The 20,153-nt window shown below is 36.3% G+C and overlaps 1 protein-coding gene across 1 annotated transcript; it reads right to left on the reverse strand.

Moving 5' to 3' along the window:
• Positions 1–5,122: 5,122 nt before the first annotated feature.
• Positions 5,123–19,484, reverse strand: dnajc4 (DnaJ (Hsp40) homolog, subfamily C, member 4). The gene is made up of 8 exons (XM_065275241.2): positions 19,351–19,484; positions 18,650–18,686; positions 18,387–18,516; positions 17,814–17,904; positions 14,989–15,158; positions 8,715–8,882; positions 8,064–8,150; positions 5,123–7,825 (listed from the first exon to the last, which is right to left on the reverse strand). Exons 3-8 carry the CDS (start codon positions 18,476–18,478, stop codon positions 7,729–7,731), a joined length of 705 nt encoding a protein of 234 aa, XP_065131313.1. The 5' UTR covers positions 18,479–18,516; positions 18,650–18,686; positions 19,351–19,484; the 3' UTR covers positions 5,123–7,728.
• Between the last annotated feature and the right edge of the window lie 669 nt (positions 19,485–20,153).

Below are 20,153 nucleotides of genomic sequence, written 5' to 3' on the forward strand. Positions count from 1 at the left end.
AATGCGGGCTGTTCTATCTCTGCTGAACTGCTTACAGCAATCGATCTGACAACTGCAAAGAGCCCTTTCAGTGTATAACTATCTAAAGGGGTTCTGGAAAACCCAGTGGTCTGGAGAGGTCCAACCATTACATGTCCAAATAAACAAACCTGGGCTAAGGTCACAAGATTTTGCGTTGATAGTGTTGAGTGGTTGGCAGTGTTGTTAGCATTTCTGTGAAGGTCAGACAGCGTCCTGCAAGGGTTTACTTTAAAACTGTCAGACTCATAGAAGTTAACTAGACAGTGGGGGGGAAACGGTGAAACTGCCCATGACTCATTCTTGAAAGCTGGTATCTTCAAGATCAGTCCTGAACAGAGAGGAGCACCTGCATATGGGCCCGTGCGATATCAGAAAACCACATCAAGAATGAGTGCCTGAATGTGCAGTCACAGAACGAGAGAGGATCGAGCCTAGATTGTCAACATGTGCACAGAGTTGGAGAATGTAAAGCTTCCTTGAAATGCGCTTACCGCAGTGGACTCTAGAATGTCGTCGCAGCTTCTAGAATGTCGCAGGAAAGAAATAACATTCGAGGGTTTTAGAGATGTTTTCTTTCACAAAGAGAAGTTAAGTGAGACAATGAACTAAAACTAGATTTGAACATTTTTAAGCTTGCCTGTGCAATTTTACCATAGGAAATATAACTAGTTTTAACAAACATGCCTTACTTAAAACATTACTGGCGTACATTTTGAGGAAAAACAAAGGACACTGATGTATTTTAATATATGTCAGATCAAGTTGATTTCAGTTTGGACAGCTCTTATATTTTTTTAGTCTAATCCCTGTCCGGGAAACCACCCCTATGTATAGATTGAATGCATTGTAAGTTGTTTTGGATAAAAGTGTCTTCCAAATACATAAATGCAAAATGTGACATCACAATGTTGGCTGTTCTGGGTGGTCATTACAGCTCATTCCCAAAACTCAAGACATTCTGGTCCTTTGATTAGGCTTAGGTCACTCCTTTTGTGGGACTTTGGCCCCTCAAATTGGGAAATTTTACTACTACTCCTCCTGCCTCTATTAAGGGCGTAAAGCCCTGAAACTAAGTGACATTTATCAAACGACACTGATAAAAACTAATAAACATACACTGTCAAAAAAAAGGTCAAAATATGTTCCCCATCAGTCACCTTTTAAAAAGTACAGCTTTGCACCTAAAGAGTTCATAATAGTACCTCAAAAGTATTGTTACCAACTATACATATAAGTATCTCAAACATACATATTATTACCATATGTATACACATCTGTACCTAATGTTACAAATTAAGGCCTTTTTAAAGAATTCTGCCCCACATATTTTAACCTTTTTTTTCAAGCGGTGTACAAGGCATAATTTGTTATACATATGTGACCCTGCCCAGGGGCGTCAGTTTGTGTTGAAAAGTGGTGGGGACAAAAGATCAGATGAAAAAACATTACAGCAGGATGGGAAAAATATTGAGTAACGGCCCATCAAAAATGGGCATAGTGTAGGCCGGTCAACATCACAAAAATACTCTGCATAAAACCCTCAACAATGTCGACTGCACATGTAACAGTCCCTACAACACCAGCTCAATTGAGCTGGTGTTGTAGGGACTGTTAAAACGGTGCTATATAGCACCAAAAGTGGTTATTTGCTCATAATCATAGAAGAACCGTTTTTAGTGCCATATAGCACCGGTGAAGCACCAGTGAAGAACCATATGGGGGCCATATAGCACCATTATAGCACCACATATGGTTCTACATAGCACTCTGTGGTTCTACACAGGTGCTTCACAGGTTCTACACAGGTGCTTCACCGGTGCTAATGGTATTAAAAATGGTTCTTCTATGATTACGAGCAAAGAACCACTTTTGGTGCTATATAGCACCGTTTGTTTTTAGAGTGAACCGAACAGTGCCAAAGCACCATACTGTAGAAAACAGCAGCACGTTAAGTCAATGATTACAATGAAATTTATTACATTTGTAAAAGAAAACATGATGCTCTTGCTGAGCAAAATGACGTAAGAAAATAAGTCTAGTTTTTAGACAAAACTATACAATTTAAGTGAATGGGGTGAGACATTTTTGCTTAAATTAAGTGTTTAAGAAAAAAGAAATCTTATTTTTAGATTTTTTTTCTCACCCTATTGGCAGATATTTTTGCTTGTTTTAATCACAAATTCAATTAAATTGTATATTTTTTGTCTAAAAAATAGACTTATTTTCTTAGGTAATTTTGCTCACCAAGAAAAAGCATCTTGATTTAAGAATTTTTAGATATTTCTACTGAAAACAAGACAAAAATACTCAGTAAGAAAGTCATTTTTGCATTGTAAGTCGCACAGGTATTGTTTGATTTTTCAGAAAATTTTACCCAAATGCTTTCAAAAAGTGGTGGGGACAAAATCAGCCATTTCAAAAAGTGGTGGGGACATGTCCCCAGCGTCCCCAGTGTAAATGACACCTATGACCCTGCCTGTGAAAACCCAACTTTTTGTAATATACTGTTTTCTACATAAAATGTACAATTATATTTATGCCTTTAGCATACACATCATCCAAAGCGACTTAGAGTGCATTACAAGGAATGCATTTTATCAGAACACTCTCAGAAATAAAGGTACAAAAGCAGTACACTATTTAACCCTTATGTGTTGTTACGGCCATTTTTTGAAGTCTTAATTTGGCCACAACTTTCTCTGTGTTTCAGCAAATAGAATGATTAATATATTTAAACATATTTTAAGAAAACGCTTTGACATTTTTCAAAAACTAAACAATATACCGTGGACAAATTTACTACCCTTTCGTGTTGTTAGTGACAAAAATGGCCACTAAATTAAACTGTTGTAAAAATGTATCAGATTATTTTTTTTTGTATAAATCTGTTAATCAACCTCAGTACTGATCAAAACTACCAAATGTTTACAAAAATTCCATGATTTTAACTCTTTAATTGCCAAGGTTATTAGTGGTGTCACTGATTTGGGGGGGAAAACACAAAATGACCGATTTTCAATATAAAAAGTGATTGTGGACTGTATTTTTTTTCCACTTTTTTACAGTCTTGGGCATGTACAAGATTTGTAAAAACATTGGCTTTGATGCATTTTTAGTTTTTGTGCAGCATCAGATTATATTTTTTTCTCCCTCATTTATTGTTTGTGGCCATTTTTGCCCCATTGACTTACAATACTTACATTTTTTGATTGCAGAGCCATGACACCTTAATATCATGCATTTTTTGATTCATTGTGGTTTTTTCTTTTGCAAAGAGGTACAATTTTTAATTTTTACTGTTGATCACCATGTGGCACCATTAACCCTTTAGTAGGCCTGTGCAAAAAACAGAGCTTAAAGTCGCAATGAAATGAAAAACTATATATATTTTTTTTAATATTGTGGTATTATTAACAATAGACTTATTTCTGAGCTTCATTATTTAAAAAAAATGTGTGTGTGCTCATAATCTTTAATCAAACATGCAAATCTCCTCTCCTCCTCAAAACGATCTCTCTTTACTTCTGGTCATAAGTATGGCAGGTGGGCGGGGTCCGGGAGAAGATCGCAGCGATTAGCAATTAGCAACACGACCCAACTTCAAACGATCCAATCAGATCTCGATGGACAAATTCAAATCCAGCCCTGCCTTATTTCATCTCAAAAGCCGTTTCATTTGGACATACGTCACCACGGGGAAAATAAGGCAATCGCTACTTCCGTTTCATGGCGACTTTAATTTCTGGCTTGTACATAGAGTTATATGGAGTATAATTTATTAGCTTGGCAATTAAAGAGTTAACATCATGAATTTTTTTTTGTAAACTTTTGGTAGTTTTGATCAGTACTGAGGCAAAAAAAAAAAAAGGAAAATTCATCTGATACATTTTTACAGCCGTTGAATTTAGTTTAATTCAAATTCCTCAAAGGTAAAAACGCTAGGACCTTTTTAAAGGGGACTTTCACAAGACTTTTTTAAGATGTCAAAAAATATTTTGTGTCCTAATAAGGTCCTAATAAGATAATTTATTATAACATGTTAAAATTGCCACTTTGTAGGTGTGACGTTTTTGGGTGTGTCCTGATAAATGCAAATGAGCTGATCTCTGCACTAAATGGCAGTGCCGTGGTTGGATAGTGCAGATTAAAGGGGCGGTATTATCCAGTGATGGTCGGTTTCGAAGCACTGCTTCATGAGGTTTCGAAACTTTTACGAATCTTTTGTTGCGAATCATTGGTTGGTTCAGAGAATTGTTTCAAACAGGCAAAGTAATGTAATTTTAGCAAACGTTTTGAAAATCCGATTATTCACCACTAGGGGGAGTTGTAAAAATAGTGTAAAATGTTTGGACAGATATGCGTTTACACTATTTTGACCAGCAGGTGTGGTGTTTCCAAAGTTTAAATTTTTTTTTTTCGAACCAATTGGTTCAATAGATTTAGGCTTCAAAAAGCTTTGTTTCTCCCATTATCCCCTTCTGACATCACAGGGGGAGCCAAATTTCAATGACATTTTTTCACATGCTTGCATGTGAGAATGGTTTACCAAAACTAAGTTACTGGGTTGATCTTTTTTACATTTTTTAGGTTGATAGAAGCACTGGGGACCCATAAACATAAAAAAATCCGATTTTCATGATATGTCCCCTTTAAGGGTCCCGTCCCAGTGACAGCTTTTGTACCTTTATTTTCTGACAGTGTATGTGATTATCCTACATAATAAAAAGAACTATGTAAAAATATAACATTGATATCCTTAATATTGACTAAGACCGTGTCAAAGATCAAAATGTATGTGAAATCAAGGACTAAAAACAAATTCTGGTGCTCCTCTCGTCATTAGATTATGAGACTTTAACCTGGAATTCACAGATGGGTCAACAAATGTATAAAAAAACACAGAACAGAACAGTTGTGTAATGTGGGATCCATTGAGATCAATTTTAATTATACATCACAGCAAAAAAATAAAAACTATGTCAGAGAAAGACATTAAAGGTCTTACCTACAAAAAAAGTATACTCTGGTGATTTATATTGAAAGTTTTTTTTCCAGAATATCCACTTAAATGGATAATTTACCCCAAATTACTCACAATGTTGTAATTTCTTTGCTTTGTGCTGAACACAAATGAAGATATTTGTAATTAAGCTGGAAACAGAAGCACCACTGACTTACATAGTAGGAAAAATACTACTGCAGAAGTGAATGGTGCTTGAAAATGGTTTGGTTACAAATATTGCTCAAAACATCTTCTTTTGTGTTTAGCAGAACAAAGAAATTAATACAATATGAGGGTGTGTAAATGATAGAATTTTCATATTTCTCTATGAAATATAAATTGTCTATAAATACTGAATTCTATAAATAAGGCAACATTCCAAAAAAATTTTGCGACAGCAGCAGTCTGTGTATGAATGGAGTCCCAAATCCAGGATCCAGGTATATTAAAATCGTCCTGTATAGCACTCAACGTGTGTACCATACATGCTATATCTTTTATTACTAACTTTAAATGAATTCTCAAAGCACCATTACTTCATAGATTATTTGAAGTTGTGAAATAAGCAGCACCTGAATCCTTATACACTACACTGCTGATTCACGCACACTGGACAGCACTGGCCATCTGTAGTATATACTTGCATAAGGATTCCTCCTACACACACAGTGAGCTTAACAGAGTGCACTGCGTTTCAGTGTTTTGATGTACGGCTTTATCAGGAATGCAATGTTTCCATAACACCCTTTCCAGGTGCAGTTACAACGTCGCCTGTAAATGCAGGCAATGCAAGTAGGTGTACAGGTTTAGGTGAACCACACTCACCTTAAATCAGCCTGATTTGTTTCGCTGCCATTAATCTGACTGTAAGTTGATTGAAGATATGAAGAGTTTGGTTCCAAAACGCAATAAATCCATTCTGTCTAATTTTGGAAAATGTGTTTTCTATACTAAGAAAGTGACAAGATGAAAACCACCATTTTCTGTTACAAACTGATTATTTTTTCCGCAAAATGCAATAAATCAAAGTTTTTTTTCAAAATGCTATAAATCTCTTGAATCAATATATAAATGTGCATTCATCTTTGTCATGTTATATTCATTTAGTTGACTAGTGGTATACACTGATTAAAAAATAAACATTAATGGCATTAATCAAAACACTTTGTCATATTAATAACACTGTCATTGCTGCGGTCATCCTTGGGATGTCGTCGCTGAATTTTTTTAACAGCGATCAGCTGTAAAATGTTTTGGTCCTGCTCGATTTTTGTTGACTTTGAGTAAAATAAAATAAAGTTTTTCATAAGATCCCCTGGGGTCAATGTGTTAGCATGACAGAAGCTTGATGCTGTCGGGAGAGAACAAGCAACAGCCGACATTTTTCCGTCTTTCGAGTGCCCCTCACGTAAATGATTCGATTTTGATGGCTTACGTTTATTCCCCGCCACAGAAAACCACCACAGGTTTATCAATGCCATCAAACGTATTATTTTGTTTTTGTTTGTTGATTACGAAGTACAAAGTAGATGAGGAAAACTAGGATTCGGTGTGTATTCAACGAGTCGCCAGCGTTGAATGGTGTGTAGGGCTGTGCAAAAATATCGATACAGCTAACTATCGCAATACATTTTTCCACGATAGTGTATCAATATTTTAATCTCTACTATTGATATTTAAAAAAAACATCAAATCCCTCTGTGTGCTTCAAACGTCCTCCTCCGCCACTGCTAGTTGTCGCTATCCAGTTGTCTGTCACATATGACCATTCAACCAATATCTCAGCAGTTAGCGGGAGTGAGAAACGGCAGAAAATGTAAAAACACCTGCAGCTTTCAAAGCAGCCGTGTGGAAGCACGTTGGCTTTAAAAAAAGTAAAAAAATTCAGCTCTATTTTTTTAAACATTTTTGATAAAAAATAAAAAGTATTGCAATGTATCACAACATGCACCATATTGTATCGTGATACACTGTAGCACGGCACATGTATCGTGATATGTATCGTACCGTGAGGCCCTTGCCAATACCCAGCCCTAATGGTGCGCTGTGATTTGTTGAGCAGATTTATTGCATTCTGCAGAAAAGGACGACTGGCGTTTATCGCGGTTTGGAAAAAAAGAGAAAAGATGAAAGAATAAAAAGGTGGATATCGGATTTGGCGTAAAATGACGAATTGACTTTTTATTACTGACCTTATACAATACTGATTCTGGCGGTAACAATTTTTTTCTTAAATGCCGTTTATCGCGTTTTGGAACCAAACTTTTTAAATACATAGAAAAAATAACATTTTGTAAGCATTTGATCCTTTGGATGGATTCAGCTTCATTTAATGGCACTTATTTGAGTATCAAATAATTTGTTAAAAACTATAAATGCAAAATAATATTAAAGGAATAGTTCACCCAAAGATGAAAATCCTGCATTTAAACATCCTCATGTTGTTCTAAATCTAAATTTCTGAATAATAAATGATTGCTGATGGTAGCCATTCACTTCCATAGTAGGAAAAATAAATACGATGGAAGTCAATGGTTACCATCATTTATCAAAATATCTTATTTTGTGTTCGGAAAAAAGTAATTCATACAGATTTAAAACAACCTGAGGGTGGTAAAATGATGACATAATTTTCATTTTTGGATGAACTCTCCCTTTAAACTAAATCGTCCATACTCTCTCCATAAAGTTTCTCTTTCTTCATTTCACTTCTCTTCTCCGCTGCTACGAATCTTGTATCTCTCCAGGAACTCGGCATGTTTTTGTCTCAAAATCTCCTGTTGTTTCTTAAAGCCGTTCACTCTGAGGAAGATAACAGATAGAAACATGATCAACAAAAGTAGATTTACAAAGAAAGTTTGAATAGTTGCTAGTGTAATATGGGTGCTTGCCATTGCACTTCTATGTAACAGTTTTATGGATGCTTGCCATCAAATAATCTCTCAAAACCAGGCTGCGCTGAACTTATACTCATCAAACCATATCCCACAACAAGCCTCAGATCAACATGAACAAGAAGGCAACTTCAAAGCAATCCAACCTGGCTTGCTCTTTGGATTTATTGTAGATCTCAGTGATGAGTCTGTCTTTCTCATCCATGAAGTTACTGTGGACCTCTTCCAGTTTCCTGCATGACAGAGCAACCCAAAGGTCAAAGGTGAGAAGATTTACAGCCAACATATATATTTGAAGGGGGCAACAGACATCCACAAGGTGCCGGCATAAATTTGGGGTCGCATTAGAAAGGGCACAGACGTGATCATTTTTCAAAACATTTCAAACGCACTTCTGCTATGCGTCAACCGAGCAGTGTTTGTTTAGAGAAGATACTTAATTTCTGTCGGCAGAATTCAAGGTGTAAAAACATTTCACCGATACTGCAAAGGATAACTAAACATCAGGGATTATGGGAAACCAGTGGACGCGCTCTACTGGGATTTGTCTGGCACTGGGGCAGACGAAACGTGCTTCAAAAACAAAACACCATTACTATCGTGTTTTCATCAGGAAGTGAAGAAAAACAGAGAACATTTGTGTCGTGATTTCATATAAACAGTTGCAAAACACTGACTTATCAGCACTGAAACATTTCGATTATCTTTCACAGAATTATGACGACCGGTCAACATTTTTCACGCATAGTGATGTTGATAGTATGTGCAGATGAGAGCGTGTATGTTCAAGGTCTCACCTGAACCCAAAGTAATGTGCAGATATACTAGCTAGCATGGTAAGCACGCAGTAGCCCACTAATCGCATGTTACGCTTCTTTCTCTTTTCCCAACTCTCAGATGAGTTCTCCTGAGGCTGGGCCTGTCTGAACTGCTCCCAATATCGTATGTTGTCTGATGCCTCTCCACTGAGAGAGAGAGAGAGATAGAGAGACAGAGAGAAAACATTAAAATACCAGTAATTAAATTTCTTTTAATTATGCTGGATAACCAAAAAAAAAAACAGGTTTTTATTTACAATAACAACCAGCTTGATGATATTACCCTGCTTATTACACAGCTACTTGCCGCATGAGTAAATATAAAATACATTTAATTTGCATTTTGTGTTTATATAAGCATTTGTGAGAAATGTGAACCTTCTGTCAAACCGTTTCATAGCAACTTTAAAGACACAATATGTAGGATTTTACCACTAGAGGTCGCACTTTCAAAACAATAATAAAAGCAAAGCTTAAAGCGATACTCAAAACGCATTGATTTTGTACAAAACTCGTTTGTGTCCCTGATTGGCCAGCTAATCTGTACGTTGTGATTGGTCTGAATACCGCTGACGTCAGCCGTAAAATGTGACGCTCCTTACCATGTTTGAAAGATTCGCTCACAATGCAATGCTAACAGGACTTAATTTACAGGCTGTGAGTCAAAGCGGGAGGAATTATGATAATGTCGGTCTTTACTACATCACCAATCCCAGGAAGTAAACTGTTGCGTCCAAGAAAATAGATTTATGTTGGAGACAATAACTCGTGTCATTGTTTACTTTGGGGTTTGTATCTTTTGCATATCGTTAACATGTACTAATACACACTTACACACCACAGGAAATGTAAAATCGTGAACTGGACCATAGATGATCTTTAATAAATGTCCAAGCTTTATAATGGTAGAAAACAGGGATCAGGGAACAACAACTGACTTTAAACCCCAAAAAGTGCATTCATCGTTCACAGAAGTAATCAATGCGGCTCGAAGCGGTTGATAAAGGTCTTCTGCAGGTTATCGATATGATAATGTAAGAGAAATATCCATATTTTAAACTTTATAAACTATATTAACATCATGGAATCATGCAATTCACTGCGCAACGTACCCATGGCAACGAACGCTTACTACGCTAAAAGTCCAACATGGCACCATTACCAGAAGCTATTTATTATAGTTTATAACAGGGGTCTCCAACCTTTTTGTGAGCAAGGGCTACCACAATGGATAAAACAATCTGGAGGGCAACTTTTTGATATAGTCTACTTAAACTTTTCTGTTTTACTTGTTGATTTTATTTTATTTTACTTGTTGATATGTTTTAGTATTGTATAAAATGTTAACATATGTAAACCAAGCCAAGCTAATATAAAAAATATGTAATAAATAAATATTAAAATGTGCTTAAATAAAATTAAATAAATTGTACTTTGGCGGGCACCACACAGACTCCCGCAGGCACCATGTTGAAGACCCTTTATAAAGTACATATATTTTTCTTACCCGCAAAAGACCTTTATTAACCCTTTGGAGTCGTGAGAAGGACGGATGCACTTTTTTGTGTTTTAAAAACAGGTACGAAAGGTATTCCCTAATACCAAGAACATTTACTAAAATAACATATAAAATAATGTGTTCTTCTGAGGCTACGTTTACACGGAAACGATTAGAAAAGAAAACGCAAAAGCACTGTGGCGTAGCGTCTGGGCATGCAGGGTATGCACGTTCAAATGGGCCCGGGCCAATAGGGGGCCCCAGCTTTTAATTAAAAATGTTCAACTAAATTTTTATTTGTGGCCGCAATAAATATATTTTTGTATGCATATCATGTGTAGTGATTTCTTATTTCTCCGTAATGTCTAATTTCTCCATCATTTCTTGTTTGCGTTTCTTATTTTTTTTGCACTCCGCGGCTGCCTTAGACTACTACGCCATCATTTTTTTACATGACGCATTGCCACGTCAAAAAAAAAAGAAAACCCAGTGTGAGAGGTTACTATAGCGGCTATCTACATGAACATTAAGGATGGACAAGTATAAACATAAAAGTGGGGCCTCAAAGAGAAGGCGGAGAAGTTAGTCACGAGTCAAAAACTACCCAAAACATTTTGTTTTTCATTATTTAAATCTACCCTTTAAAGTATATTAACTCTTTCCCCGCCATTGATGAGATATCTCGTCAATTAAGAGAAAACGCTTCCCCGCCAATGACAAGATTTTACGTCTTTCCGCAATACCGCTTTTTATTTTCCGCAACTTTTTAAAACCGGAAGTATTGCCCTATGGCAAGCTGCTGCATGTCCGTGTCTGTTTTAAAGATCGCTCTGAATGGGATCTCTATGAAAAGTCCGTCACAAAAATGGAATTATCATTGCTTTATGCTCAAAATATGGTGTTTTTGCAAAAACCTACCCATATTCAAAAGCTGATTGCAAAAGAACCACTAAAGGTAGGATGAAACGTTTTTTTTTGTTTGAAAGCAGAGGGTCTGTTCTTTCATTTGGTATATTGTATGTTTATATATTTAAAGAAGAACATTTTCTGGAAGGCATTAAACTTTGGTGAAAATCATGAAAAACGTTGGCGCTGGCTGGCAACTTTTTTTTTAAACGCTGGCGGTGAAAGAGTTAAAAGTATATGTTGTTAACAGACCTGCGCGCAACAGTTAAAAGTGCCAACGGGCAGGTTGGGGGGGCTTTGGCTTAAGGGGGCCCGTAATTATTTTTGCATATAGACCCAGGACTGACTTGCTACGCCACTGCGTTGCGGTATCACTTTTTATTCCGCGTTTATACGAGCGTTTTGAGGGGGAAATCTGCATGCATAGGGTGGCGGAAAAGTGTGTGATATTCAATGTAGTATGCACCCCAGGCAGCTAGGTGGCAATGTGAAGCACTGATACACAACAACACCAAGTCCACATGCCTGCGTACAACCTTCTTCCTTGTTCTCCCAGGTCTCGCCCAAAGCCGTCTGGTTTGCCTCCAACGAATTGGCACATCAACAATTTGATGGAGGTAATTAATGCACCATTCTCTAATCAGTAATACTAGCTGTGAATATTTCGTATAACTGCTGGAGAGACTCTTGTATATTTATCAGAGCTGCTACGGCAACTTGAAGGTCCGGCGTATGGAAATAATCCGACATGTTTGTTGTTATTTTCCTGATCTGACGCATCCCTGTGACGTAAACGCGTCTGCAACAAGAGCCACCATGAGCAGACTTTTGCATTTTTACCCTTTAGACGGGAACGTGGAGGTAGATCGTTTTTCCATAGATTCACTTTTTTGCATTTTTAAGCACCAAAAACGCAGTCACTGTGTAAACGAAAGGCACATCCGATAAAATATTTGTACGTTTTCACCCGAGCGTTTCATGTAAACAGGCCTCTGAAAGATGATGAACACATGCATGTTGGATTGCTTGAGGGTGAGTAAATCATGGTGTAATTTTGATATTGTGCTGGAGTATCCCTTTAATGAGCTTAACAAAAACTCAAGTACTCGAGGCTAGTGGTGTATCATGAATATGGCATGCTGATATGCATACCTTATTGGTTACATAACAGCTTTTTCCATCTCTAAAATGACTTTAATGGACAGGGAAAAATAATATCTAAACTTCACTTATAATGTAAACATACCACTAACACTAACAATACCTCCATATTACCCCTCTTTAAGTCAAATTCCCTGACTTTCACGGACTAAAAAGCTAAATTTCTACGACTTACAGTCTTGTTCAAAATAATAGCAGTACAATGTGACTAACCAGAATAATCAAGGTTTTTAGTATATTTTTTATTGCTACGTGGCAAACAAGTTACCAGTAGGTTCAGTAGATTCTCAGAAAACAAACAAGACCCAGCATTCATGATATGCACGCTCTTAAGGCTGTGCAATTGGGGTATTAGTTGAAAGGGGTGTGTTCAAAAAAATAGCAGTGTCTACCTTTGACTGTACAAACTCAAAACTATTTTGTACAAAAAAATTTTTCTGGGATTTAGCAATCCTGTGAATCACTAAACTAATATTTAGTTGTATGACCACAGTTTTTTAAAACTGCTTGACATCTGTGTGGCATGGAGTCAACCAACTTGTGGCACCTCTCAGCTGTTATTCCACTCCATGATTCTTTAACAACATTCCACAATTCATTCACATTTCTTGGTTTTGCTTCAGAAACAGCATTTTTGATATCACCCCACAAGTTCTCAATTGGATTAAGGTCTGGAGATTGGGCTGGCCACTCCATAACATTAATTTTGGAACCAAGACTTTGCCCGTTTACTAGTGTGTTTTGGGTCATTGTCTTGTTGAAACAACCATTTCAAGGGCATGTCCTCTTCAGCATAGGGCAACATGACCTCTTCAAGTATTTTAACATATGCAAACTGATCCATGATCCCTGGTATGCGATAAATAGGCCCAACACCATAGTAGGAGAAACATGCCCATATCATGATGCTTGCACCTCCATGCTTCACTGTCTTCACTGTGTACTGTGGCTTGAATTCAGAGTTTGGGGGTCGTCTCACAAACTGCCTGTGGCCCTTGGACCCAAAAAGAACAATTTTACTCTCATCAGTCCACAAAATGTTCCTCCATTTCTCTTTAGGCCAGTTGATGTGTTCTTTGGCAAATTGTAACCTCTTCTGCACATGCCTTTTTTTTAACAGAGGGACTTTGCGGGGGATTCTTGAAAATAGATTAGCTTCACACAGACGTCTTCTAACTGTCACAGTACTTACAGGTAACTCCAGACTGTCTTTGATCATCCTGGAGGTGATCATTGGCTGAGCCTTTGCCATTCTGGTTATTCTTCTATCCATTTTGATGGTTGTCTTCCGTTTTCTTCCACGTCTCTCTGGTTTTTCTCTCCATTTTAAGGCATTGGAGATCATTTTAGCTGAACAGCCTATCATTTTTTGCACCTCTTTATAGGTTTTCCCCTCTCCAATCAACTTTTTAATCAAAGTACGCTGTTCTTCTGAACAATGTCTTGAACGACCCATTTTCCTCAGCTTTCAAATGCATGTTCAACAAGTGTTGGCTTCATCCTTAAATAGGGGCCACCTGATTCACACCTGTTTCTTCACAAAATTAATGACCTCAGTTATTGAATGCCACACTGCTATTTTTTTGAACACACCCCTTTCAACTAATTGCCCAATTGCACAGCCTTAAGAGCGTGCATATCATGAATGCTGGGTCTTGTTTGTTTTCTGAGAATCTACTGAACCTACTGGTAACTTGTTTGCCACGTAGCAATAAAAAATATACTAAAAACCTTGATTATTCTGGTTAGTCACATTGTACTGCTATTATTTTGAACAAGACTGTATGTCTGGAATGCCATAAGCCTGGATAATGTAGTGTGCACCATGAGTTTACAAAAATTTAGCTAATATGCGTGAAACAGCATAAACAGTGCCAATAAACAGCTGTTTAAATTGTAGTCAGCAGAAGCTTGGACTCGAAAATGGTATTACTTAAGTCACAAGTTAACAAGCAGATTACATTTTGACAAATCAAAACTAATATTTAAAGCAACAAACAATTCCATGACTCTGACAAATATATATAAAATTCCCTGACTTTCAAAGTCTGGTAAAAACTAGGGATGCATAACGATTAATCTATAGCAGAATAAAAGTTTTTGTTTACATCATATATGTGTGTGAACTGTGTATAATAATTCTGTATATATAAATATGCACACATGCATGTATAATTTTAAGAAAAAAAATATTTATATATTAGGTAATTATATATAATATAAATTATAAAGAAATGTAAATGTATACACACATGTAAACATTTCTTAAGTATATGCATGCATGTGTGTGCATTTATTTATACAAAGTTTTTATACACAGTTCACACACATATATGATGTAAACAACATTTTTTATAATGCTATGGATTAATCGTGATTAATCGTTATGCATCCCTAGTAAAAAAAAAAAATTCCATGATATTCCAGAAATTCCATGACGCGTTGGAACCCTGATATTAATAACAACCCATGTTTAATAATCAAATATTTGATTTCATTATCAATTAAATAAAGTTTACTCAAGTCCAACCCATGTTATTTCTCACTGAGTATTGTGTTCCCATAACTAACAAATATACACACCTCAAAAGCTAAATGTGTTAAATAATGACTTAAGTTTTATCACTTTGATCACAGAACTCACAATCAGAGATCTAAAAAAGACTTCCCCCTAGTGGTGCAGCTTACCTGGGGCTGTACGTGGATGTCCCGAAGGCCTGACCTCCAGCGTACCGATACCTCAGCTTGAGGTCATAGTCCCGTCTGGAACCTTCTCTGCTCAGCACCCTGTAAGCTTCATTCAGCTGCACAAACTGACTATGCAGACCAGGATTAGTTAGGTCACTGTCTGGATGCATCTAAAGCAAAAGAGAAGAAAAAAAATGCTTAATAAACAGTTATTACCCTGTTGTAGATTTAGTTAAATGTCAAATGCTAGTTAATGAAAAGACCACTCACACTCAAAAATGAATGCACAATTTAAACAAACTATGGTGCATGGTCTGAACAAGAATGATTTGGTGTCGCTAGTGTCAACAGGAATAGCTCATCCCATTCAATGTAGCTATACATTTTATCCGTTTGTACATTCCACAGGAATCGAATCCATGACCTTGGCGTTGTTATGGCCACTTTCAAAAAGTTAAGCTACAGGAATGTGTTATGGAGGTCCCACGCCAGAATGAGAATTAGTTTTGTATGACTTTCTCACCTGTCCACGTCACTTTTTAAGTAATTACAACATAGTTTTTCATTAAAATAACAATAAATCATAAACAATAAGACCAAAAATAAGGGTTGATAATGTTGATTAAATACCCTACATTTTAAAATCATGAAGTAATGGCATCATGTCTCATATATCTCATATCTGTTGAATGGGACATGGCATGTGTCCTCATCGTGACCTGTTCACCTCTCTGCTCTCACTTGTTCTGGATGTCACATCAATCATAAACCTTTTATCTGCTTTTGACTCGGAAACAAAGTGCCCGCATCCCCTGCCTTTACCCTCATCTCCTCTCTCCCTCTCTCCCTCTCTCTCTCTCTCTCTCTCTCTCACACACACACCTCACTATTCATCCTCCTCGCAAAAATACATATACAAACATTTTGTCTGTTTCATACATTCAATTATACAACAGTTTCTCACTCTTTCTCCACACACAAACCCACTTCACATTTCTTTATCTTTAATATTAAAGGGGACATATTATGAAAATCTGACTTTTTCCATGTTTAAGTGCTATAATTGGGTACCCGGAGCTTCTATCAACCAAGTAACTTAGTTTTGGTAAACCACTCTCTGCAAGCATGTGAAAAATTGAGTCTTTGACATTTGGCTCCCCTTGTGATGTCAGAAGGGGATAATAACGCCCCTTAATCTGCACTATCCAAACACGGGACTGCCATTTAGTGCATAGATCAGATCATTTGCATTTAAAAGGACACACCAAAAAAATGGCACATTTTTGCTCACACCTACAAAGTGTCAATTTTGATAAAAAATTATCTATATGGTATTTTGAGCTAAACTTCACATAAATACTCTGGGGAAAGCAAAGACATAATTGACATCTTAAAGGGACACTCCACTTTTTTAATATAAGCTAATTTTCCAGCTCCCCTATAGTTAAACATTTGATTTTTACAGTTTTTGAATCCATTCATCTGATTTCTGAGTCTGGCGCTAGCACTTTTAGCATAGCTTAGCACAATCCATTGAATCTGATTAGACCATTAGCATCGTGCTAAAAAATAACCAAAGAGTTTCGATATTTTTCCTATTTAAAACTTGACTCTTCTGTAGTTACATCGTGTAATAAGATCGATGGAAATTTAAAAGTTGTGATTTTCTAGGCAGATATGTCTAGGAACTATACTCTCATTCTGGCGTAATAATCAAGGACTTTGCTGCTGTAACATGGCTGCAGCAGGCGTAGTGATATTACGCAGTGCCCGAAAATAGTCCCCTGCTATTAAAAGTAACCAAGGGGACTATTTTCGTCTGCTGTGTAATATCACTACGCCTGCTGCAGCCATGTTACGGCGGCAAAGTCCTTGATTATTACGCCAAAATGAGAGTATACTGTAATTCCTAGCCAAATCTGCCCAGAGAATCGCAACTTTTAATTTTCTGTCGGTCTTAGTACACGATGTAACTACAGAAGAGTCAAGTTTTAAATAGGAAAAATATCAAAATTCTTTGGTTATTTTTTAGCGTGATGCTAATGGTCTAATCAGATTCAATGGATAAGCTTAGCTATTCTAAAAGTGCTAGTGCCAGACCCGGAGATCAGCTGAATGGATTCCAAAACGGTAAAAATCAAATGTTTAACTCTAGGTGATCTGGAAAATGAGCATATTTTCAAAAAAAAAGTGGAGTGTCCCCTTAAAAGTCTTTTGAAACCTTCCCTTTAAACATTTACTCTCTGGGTTCTGGAAGATATAATACATCAAATTCACAAAATGTGAAAACACAAACATGTCCGGTGAAGTCAAACACACAACTACAAACCTTAAAATATGCTATTAAAAATCAATCATTTCTGTACCTGTAGTATTGGAGGTTAGTCCTTTTGCAACATATAAATAGCTCCCTCTAGGGGTGAGGTGGAAAATAACAAACAAAAACCATGTCTACCCCCTTTCTGTTTAAGGTGCAACAAAAACAGCACTTTATAAAATTCAAATTCACAACTCTGTTGTGTGATAGGTCAAAACAAATATCTGATATTGCTTATCCTACTCCTAGACTAAAATGCATGTTTAAGCTGCATTAATGTAAAAACATCTTGCACCGACATATCTCCGTGACATTGTTTGATGCACAACATTATTGATTTTTGTAAGGTTTGTTTGTAAAAACTACTTAAATGTCCTAGACCTGGATTAATATAAACGCTGTCCGGGAAACAGGAGCCTTCCTCTTATTAAAGCCGGCTAATGACGCAATCAATATATCTAAACGCTCGAACAGATGTTCATGTGAAGTAAACCAGAGATAAACAAACCTTTTTGGACTTGTCGAAAAAGGCATTTTTTATTTGATCCAACGTGGCGTCCGGTTTCACTCCAAGAAGGTCATAGTAGTTTGCTGATGACCTTATAAAGATCCAAAACAAGGATGAAACAAAATTACTTCAATTGTTACAAACAACTCAATGTCACCCTTCCTGTGAAAACACAGCATTTTTTTGTGTTTTCTGCATACAATTATTTTACATAATATAAAGTGCATTCTGTAAAAAATAACCTTGTAATAATAAATAATAATCTTTAATATTGACTTAGTAAGGCCATGTCAAAAAATTTAATTAATGTGAAATCAAACTTATCATTAGATTATAAGACTTTAGCCTGGATATTACAGGCAGGGTCAGAAATGATGCCCTATATGCATAAAAGTGTCCCACATAACAGCACAGAAATAAGATCAAACTCTGCAGATATAAAATCAGCATCAAATCAATAAAGCCAGATTTAGCAGAAGTAGCCAGCAAGTATCTGACTGAGCAATGCGACTTGCTCAAAGCATTTGTGTCTGAGACATTTTATGTACATGAAATGTAGTTTGGTTGTGATACCTGTGGACAGTAGAAAGTGAGATCAGGCGCTTATAACTCCTACAGTACCAAAGACAACTCTGACATAAACGCAGCTGAGCTTCCAACTGCATGATGGTCCCTCAGAAATAAACTTTATACAGATGAGAACCTAATGAGCGGGGAAGAGACAAGTTAACACTGACAATAGTATAAGTATGTTATCTTTATCAAGATGGATGCATGCTTCATATTTGTGTGATGCATCTTTATTATGTTCAATGCATGTCATGGTGAGTGCATACCGCTCAGTGGGGTCCCATTGAAATGCAGCCTGGGTACCTGAACAGACACATCGAAAAGATTACACACAAATACATGGCAGGTTTATGTCACAGTTTGAACTTACATTGAATTTCAATGTTTAATCCAGTTTTAATAACTGTATGCTACACCATGATATAGTTATGTGTAGACATGAACTCTTTATGAAGCTGTTTTCTCACACAACTAGTCCCCACAATGTTGATTTTTCCAGATTTGATTAAAAACATTTGACAAGGAAAAACTACACATAGGATGCATACAAGTTTTGTGTCATGCACGTGTTTCCTGTTCAACCGCACACATAAATATCAAATATCACATTCAATGTTAATCTATGACCAGGACAGCACAAATCAGGACACCGACTGTAGTTTAGACACCGGTAGTTAGCAAGTTGCTAGCGCAGCCATTCATCAAACATTAAAAAGTCTCTTACTGAAACAAATAAGACACTATGTTAAAACGATAAGAAATTGTTTACTAAACTGTCTGAGAGTTGTTTTGTAACAGTTTATGCGTTAATAACAGGCTGTTGTTAGCTTAGCCGCAATGCTAAAACAACAACAATGTCCCGTTTGTTACATATTACGTTAGCATAGCACATAAACATTGACTAATCGCGGTGTTAATATAGTCGAGTCATAATAACTCAGCTGATTAATGTCATATAATAAATCACCTCAGAGAAAGACACACATCAGTCTGATGTTCAACCCACTGCTGCTTTCATAACATTTTAACTCTGGGTCGGTTACATAAGGACAAAGTGTTTCATTTCAGACATCAGCTGTATACGGCATGTTTTCATTTCAGTACATTAACCCTTTATTTACATGATATGTGGGTGATTGTATAATTCTTGCAGGCGTCCAAAGTATTTTTTATTATATTTCGAATTATTTTAATAATTTGGCACTCATTGTCATGGATCACAATATAATACAGGCAATAAAATATTTTCTGTTAATAAAAAGTTTCCTATATAGCTGAAAATCATGATCATGATTAGTCAGTGTGAAATTAGAAAACAATAATTATTAGCTATACAAGACTTTTATCTCAGAAAACATTATATTATTATCTTGTGATTCATGACAATGAGTACCAAATGTGGAACACAAATGAAGATATTTAATAAATGTTGGTAACCAAACCATTTGTGGACCCCATATACCTGCATAGTATTCTTTTTTCCTACTATAATGGAAGTTAATGGAGTCCACAAACCGGTTTGTTACAAACATTTCTTAAAATATCTTTATTTAGTTAGATTTTAAAATGTAACATTGCACAAATGTAACTGCAATAAATTATTAAATCAAAGTAAGTGAATTATGAACACCACTACAAAACATGCCACAATAGCTCTTGCAAGTTATTTTTACTACAGCAAACTTTGCCATTTTATAAAGATCCTACAACTTCAGTCATAACTTTTACAAATTGAATAAGTAACTTAAAGGGGACATGTCACTTTTTAAA

This window comes from Paramisgurnus dabryanus, chromosome 16 (assembly GCF_030506205.2).
Source record: "Paramisgurnus dabryanus chromosome 16, PD_genome_1.1, whole genome shotgun sequence".
In the NCBI taxonomy this organism is placed as follows: Eukaryota; Metazoa; Chordata; class Actinopteri; order Cypriniformes; family Cobitidae; genus Paramisgurnus; species Paramisgurnus dabryanus.

Coding starts and splice junctions, on each gene's coding strand:
- dnajc4 (XM_065275241.2), bottom strand. CDS start 18,478: ATGCAGTTGGAAGCTCAGCTGCGTTTATGTCAGAGTTGTCTTTGGTAC. Junction 17,905..18,386: donor TCACTTTCTACTGTCCACAG/GTATCACAACCA, acceptor GATCTTTATAAG/GTCATCAGCAAACTACTATG. Junction 8,883..14,988: donor ACATCCACGTACAGCCCCAG/GTAAGCTGCACC, acceptor TCTCTCTCTCAG/TGGAGAGGCATCAGACAACA.